We start from the raw sequence: 7261 nt of genomic DNA, 5'->3' as shown, positions 1-7261 counted from the left end.
TCCAAACCGTCTTCGACCGTCAAAAAAAAAAAAATCGATCGGATCGATTTGGTTTGGTTCGGTTCAATTTGATCGATTTTCGCGGTGCACCGGTTTTTTTAAACACCCCTACTAAGAAACTAGTGAAAAATAATTTGGAAGGAAAATAAGATATATATTTTTTATTAAGATAAGGGTTTTATAACGAAAAGAGAGGGGAAAAGACCGTACATAATATTATTTTATTTTTTTTATACTCTTATTTTATTTACACATTAATTTAAGATATAAGAATAAGAAATAAAATATTTTATTATTTTTGCTATTTTTTCTTTTGTTTATCTGAAGTTATAATTATAATTTTTTTCTTATTTGTTTTTATTCTCCATCTAAATAAAAAAAATTATATTACAATCGTTTATATATATATATATCTTATAATTTTCAAATAATAAAAAATAAGAAATTATATTATTACTGGAAACGCAGGTGACAATAAAGGTTGGATACCAACTGAGTGGATAACCGAATGGGGCCCACTTTTCCTTTCCCTGGAAGAAATGGTAGGAGCGAATAGCGATGCGAGAAGCGAGGAGGAGAGATTGAAACCCCAAAACCAAGAGGATAGAAAGAGGCGAGCCTAAGACATGAGTATGGAAGGAAGATTCCTAATTTGGTTCCCCTCCACGCTTCCTTGTCTCCCTCTCCTCTTCTTCGTTCCCCCAACTGAAACACAGCAAGAAACCCCGCCAAGCGAACTTCCTCCCGTTCCATAGATCAGGAGCCTAGCCTAGCCACACCACTTTCATGTGAAGAGAGGAGGATAAGAAGAGGCAATGGGCATCTTGTTCGAGGATGCGGTGTTGATAAAAGAGGCCGAGAAGCGGGGCGATCCCACTGTCATCACTGTGAACTGCCCCGACAAGACTGGCCTGGGTTGTGATTTGTGTAGGATCATATTGCTCTTCGGCTTGAGCATTGCCAGAGGAGGTATGGCGCCTTCCATTTCTTTAGGTTTTCCTAGTGGGATGGATCTTATGTTCTTGGGGGAAATTTGATGAATCGATGCAATTTTCTTATTTCTTTTCCTTTTTTAAATTTGTTATGTTTTCGTTCAACTGATGATATGGGGTTTTGAGTTTTGGGATCCGTTGCAAAATAAGGAGATGGTGGTAAATTTGAATTATTTAATTCTTTTCCACTGCAATTACATACACAAGTTCCCGACTCATGGACACGGACACGCACAGTAGCCCACAAAACCACATACCACTGTCACCCAGTAAGCACTTAAAATTTGAACCTTCGTTGCATCCGAGGCAGCAACTGTAGCCTCTCACCACCAAGCAAACCATAGGGGTTTGAAACTTCTTTTCAAATGAGGGAGGGCATTCTATTTTTCTTCAATTGGTCTCATGACATCTTAAGATTCTTGGCAAGAAAAAATAGGTGTAGAGATGTTTTCCCTATTTTCTCTTTACTCTGTATGCTGCTTTTCTTCTTTGGTGTGTAGATGTTACAACGGATGGCAAATGGTGTTACATAGTTTTCTGGGTAGTTGGGAGGCCAAAAACAAGGTGGGATTTGATAAAGAAGAGACTAGTAGAGGTGTGCCCGATGTGTCTGCCTGCTGTAGCAGAAATTTACTACTACAGAGAGGAATTTCAACAGCCTAAGCCCCCAGACATCTTCCTATTGAAGTTCTGGTGTTACTACGATCGCAAAGACCTCTTACATGGTACTTTTTTTGTTTTGTTTTTTGCTTAACTTTAATTCGGAGCCAAACCAAATGTGAATCGGATTTGAGATAGTTCTTTATCTGCATCACATGCCCAGGCTGATTGCATTGTTTTGTTATTTTAAACTTTTTCTAAGATATCTGTTAATATTTCTTACTTTGACCAGAGGATTGATCTTGTGCTTATAATGTTAATTGTAATTCTTTATATTTGTTGAAAGGTATATGCTTTCTTCCTGTTTAAGTCTTTGATAGATTCCACCTCTTATTACTTACTCTTTTGACGGGGGTGTGTTGAAAGTCAAAGAAGCTTCATATTAGGTCATATCAAGGGAGTCAGCTTGTATTTAATTTTTTCCAAAAGAAAATAGTAGTAATTCATATTTGATCACAACAGGGAAGTCAGCGTCTGTAGCATTGCTTTCAAAATATTGTTTAGATTTTCACTCTTTCATTTATATATCGAAGAGATATATCTTTTCTACTATCTTCTCTGCTCCTCCTTTGTTTGATTTTTTATTCTTTCTTATAGATGTAACAAAGGTTCTTTGCCAACTGGAGCTTACAATAAAGAGAGTTAAGGTATCCACAACACCGGATGGGAGAGTGATGGATCTTTTCTTTGTCACAGACATTAGGTCCGTTCAGTTTCTTGTGGTGCTATGTTTCTGCTTATCATTTTGTTTTCATCTGTCTTGTTGGTTTGATCTTATGGAATAGTAGAAGAAATCTGAATATGGCAGCATGTATAATTTATTGAGACAATATCAATGTTAATTTGATTGTTAGCACTGAAATAATCACAACCTGGAGACTAAATTATTTTCCAGTGTAAGGCAGTGGTTCACCTACAGTAAGATTACCTATGCCCTGAGGAATCTGGCTGTGAAATAATCAAGTCCTTTTTAGGTGATCCTCTAAAGGGTGTTGTAGAAATTATTGTGAAGGCTTATCCTGTTTTACACGTCAAATATTATTTCTCACTTCACTACTGTGGATGAAAGTGACACTGCATATATGATTTTAAATCTCATAAATTTTCTAATAAGATTGCCATTTAGCCAGCAATGTTATGTTAAACTACATAGCAGATGCAGCAGAACGTGACATGATGTTTACTCCTATGGCTATGCCTTCAATTTTGAAGGATCCTTCTTGTTGAATGATAATATGCTGCTATAGAAATGACTTGGTTAACTTCCCATTTGTAGTCATTCATAAGGTTGTCTAGTTCGATGTAATGTACAAGCCTAGTAAATAATAGTTGTGGCACAATGATTTGAAGTTGGAAAATTTCACTCTTTGTGCATGTTCTGTAGTAGTGTTATTTTATTCCTGGCTTAAAAGGTGCACCTGGCTGATCTTTTCTTTTTAAGTGATAACTTGTACTTGTCAATCATTAATTGTTTAAATGATGAAATTGTATAAATTTTCTCTTATTCTCAATCAGAGGACTGCTTCACACTAAGAAGAGACAGGAGGAAACTGTTGGCTGTTTGGATGCTGTACTAGGGAATGCTCTCATAACTTGTGAGATTGAACTGGCTGGTCCAGAAGTTATTGCGTGCTCACATGGATCCTCCTTTCTTCCACCAGTAATTATGGAAGACATGTTTTGTTTAGAGTTCTGCAGCCGATACTTGAATGGTTCTCTTGCCTCCAATCCTATATCTATCACAGTGGATAATTCTCTCAGCCCCTCTCACACCCTCATTCGAATTCTCTGCCAAGATTACAAAGGTCTCCTTTACGACATCATGAGAACCTTAAAGGATTACAACAACCATGTACGCCGGAAACTCTATTTTATTAAAATATTATTTGACTAGATCCCGATGGAAACATGTTCTTTTCTCTGAGCATTCTTGGTTTATAGACCCACAGAACCTTTTGTGGACACTTTTGTCTTTTGTGTTGTGATGAAGAAGAACTTGATACCGTGCACTGAATAATCATTTACCAGTATTTTGACCCTTTTCTTTATGCCATCAAACCTAAATGTTGCTAGAGTCAACACCCACTATATTATCATCAATGACTAATGCTACTATGCTTAAGTAGAATCATCAATAAAACAACACGCTTGCTGATGAAACTGAGTGGTTATCTTCTTTCAGATTTATTATGGTCGATTCTTTGCTAGTTCAAAGGGGAGCTGTGAGGTGGACTTGTTTATAAGGCAAGTGGATGGAAAGAAGATAGTTGACCCCGAGAAGCAGAATGCCTTGTGCTCTCGCTTGAGAATGGAGCTTGCCTGTCCTCTTAGTGTCAATGTGTTGAGTCGAGGTCCCGACACTGAGCTGCTGGTAGCAAACCCTGTCGAGTTATCAGGCAGGGGCCGACCACTCGTGTTTTATGATATTACCCTTGCTCTCAAGACTCTTGATATACGCATCTTTTCGGTAATATATCCCGCTCAATCACATTGGCTCTCCCAGAGTGCATAACTTGTATGGCAAATCATCTGAGGAGGTTTTCGTTGCTCTTCTCTTTTCTGGGTTTTACAGGTGGAGATAGGGAGACACTGGATTCGCGATCGGGAATGGGAGGTTTACAGAATCCTACTGGACGATGGGGATGATTTCCCTCTGCCCAGGAATAGGGATGCGATCAGGGAGCGTGTTCAAAAGGAGTTGATGGGTTGGGAATGAGGCACCCGTAATTACTATCAGCTAGGAGGTTGGTTTGTTTACTGACCACTGTACAGTTCACATTTTTTTTTTTCTTTTCCTCTGTTCTTTCCCCAGCTCTTATCCATCTGCTGCTGTGTGGCCGTTAAGTGTATGTACCTAAGACCACCTTTGAGGGAATGCCATACTCCAATTTCCTCTCTGTCCAGCTTAATTAGATACGAGTTTGTTGCTTCCCAGGGCATAGAGCAGATGGCAAAGGACAAGCCGTGATATGCCGGTGTCATCCCGGTAGGTCGCGATTTTGAACCCTGGCCTCTCCAAAACACATCTCACAGTTTACTTCCTCTTAACAGAATTAAAAGACTGATTAAAAGACTGAGCACTGGAGGCTCTCAAAGGGAGAGTCAGCCCAAGATACAAGTTTGTTCTTTTATTTTGCTTGGCACAACCTCGATAATATTAATATATCAAATTTTAATCTTACTATGTTAGGTGGATTCATAAATTTATATAGCACGGACGCGGGATCATTTTTATTTATTCTAGGGCATTTGGTTCACAATAATGAAGCCTTCCTTCCAATGACAACCGTTGTGGTACTTCTGATCTCATCCATCATCTTTCTATTATTCTTCTCTGTGGAGAATATTATATTTTTGTATATATTATATCCTAATTGTGCAATTTTAGATTAATTAATAAAATATTAATAATGTAAGGTGTACAATATTAAATATTATGCTATATCATTATATTTTAAAATATTAATATAATATATTAGGATTTTAAAATTAAAACTTATGAATAGAACATTATTATTTCTTTATAACTTATAAATTTAATATTTATAAGATGTAAATAATTACATTATTATAAGTTTATAACTACGTGCTACAACAATTACAAACCCTAACTTTATTAGATGCATTTAGCTAAATGAATATATCTTTTATAAGGCTATTATACCTTATCTTATGTTATGTTTAAGGGATTTTTATCAAGTTCTTTTAAGTCTTCCTTTCTCCTTTTTTTTTTTCACTATATTTTTTTCTAATTTAGTGTTCGTTTTAGTGAAGCTTAAGTTGGAGCTTAAATTTCAGTTTATGAATCTTTTTTTGAGAAGCTTTTATTTATAAAAATTCTTGTTAAGTGTTTGGTATAATAATATAAAAAATTGTTTATTGAAGGGGTTTTAGGTTTTTAAGAAGCTAAAAACTTTTTCTATATTGTTATCATAGACTCAAAAGTTGAGTTAACTTTTTCACTCGAAAAGTTATTTATAAAATAATAACGATCACCTGAACTTTTAATATTAATTCTTAAAAATAAAAATCAGTTAAAAAAGTCATACCAAACAAGCCGTTGTCCACTTGTCTTGGACACTTTTGTCATGGCAATTTAGTTTTCAATATTTTAAGGTAGTAGTTTAGTTTTAGTTTGAGAAATTTTTAAATATATTATAATTTTTTTAATTATTTAATCTAATATTATTTTTTCAAACATTTTAACACAATACTACAAATGGAGGAATTCATAATTAAGCCAAATTAAATGTATAAAATTATTTTCAACCTTTTTATAGATAAAAAAATATTTTTTTCTCAAATAAATAAACTAATTACACTCTATAATTACTTTTATGTAAGATGCCTAAAATAGAGATTTAAAAATGAAGAGTCTGCTTTTAACCTCATTTACGAAAATACCTTTATCTCTTTCATATTATCTTTCTTCATTTCATTTCTTTCAACATTCACGCTCTGACTTTATTTATTGCTGAAACCCCCCCAAACTCAATCATTATTTCTATTTGCTTGTTGGGTGATTCAAACTTGTTCATCAATCGCAACTAGAACTTTATTGAAGCTGTATTCATTAAGTTTCTTTCTCTCTAACAAGCATTCTCAATCAATCTGAAGGTATCGATTTTGATTTGTTTTGTTTTTCATTATTTTTATTTTTATAACACAATGCTTATTAAGCGATGTAGAATGATTGTGGTTGCGAGTAGAACACATATTTTGGTTATTTTGCTTAGATATCATTTCAGATCTAATTGATTTGCGTGAAACAAAATAATTTCAAAATTGCACATCGAAATCGAGTTTGGTGGGGCCAGGAAACCCGATCGGGTTTTGTTGCCCCACCAAACCCAATCAGGAACTCAATCTGGTTTGGCGGGGCCAGGAAACCCAATCGGGTTTCGTGGCTTCACCAAACCCGATAGGGTTCCTGATCGGATTTGGTGGACAAAGAAAATCGATTGGGTTTTGTGACCCAACCAAAGTCGATCAGGTTTCGTGGGCCCACAAAACTAATCCCACCAAGTCCGATCAGGTTTCACATTAAATTTGATGTTATCATATTACTTAACAAAAATAATTTTGACTTTTTAAAAAATTAAATTAAAAATTGAACACTTAAAAGGAAGATGCCTCTTCCAAAGTTTTTCATAAAATTTTTAAAAATTCTAAGTGTGATTTTTAATTTTTTTTTTCATAAACTACATATTTAGTTAAAATTAGAAGATTATATTAATAATAAGATTATTGTTTTATAAGTCAAAAATCATGAATTTGAATTTTACAACTCGTCTCTCAAGAAAAAGAAAATAAAATATAAATTTCAAAAAGAAAATAAGCCTTACCAATAGTTAGGATCGACTTCTGCACGCGTGTGTGTGTCCCATTGCACCCATGGTGAGACTAAATTTCTTCTTTTGAATCTTGCAGCAAATGGATGTAGCGTCGTTGGTCATCGTGTGGAATGGAGAATGGAATGATAATAAGTACGTAGGGGATAACAAGATGTGTATGGGGGCCTACAAGAATGTGACTTTTACTGAGTTGGTTGAAATTGTTTATACAGTGACGGGAATTAATAAAACAAGGTACGACATCAACATTAATTT

At 34.9% G+C, this 7261-nt stretch overlaps 1 protein-coding gene across 1 annotated transcript; it reads left to right on the top strand.

The window, feature by feature from the left end:
• The first annotated feature begins 530 nt into the window (after positions 1 to 530).
• LOC127805740 (ACT domain-containing protein ACR10-like) lies at positions 531 to 4855 on the top strand. The gene is made up of 6 exons (XM_052342497.1): positions 531 to 969; positions 1493 to 1717; positions 2250 to 2355; positions 3168 to 3504; positions 3835 to 4119; positions 4225 to 4855. Exons 1-6 carry the CDS (start codon positions 816 to 818, stop codon positions 4366 to 4368), a joined length of 1251 nt encoding a protein of 416 aa, XP_052198457.1. The 5' UTR covers positions 531 to 815; the 3' UTR covers positions 4369 to 4855.
• Positions 4856 to 7261: the final 2406 nt, after the last annotated feature.

Source organism: Diospyros lotus, chromosome 7, assembly GCF_014633365.1.
Source record: "Diospyros lotus cultivar Yz01 chromosome 7, ASM1463336v1, whole genome shotgun sequence".
Taxonomy (NCBI): Eukaryota; Viridiplantae; Streptophyta; class Magnoliopsida; order Ericales; family Ebenaceae; genus Diospyros; species Diospyros lotus.
Note: the sequence above shows the minus strand (reverse complement) of the source record. Positions and strands in the feature narration are given on the sequence as shown.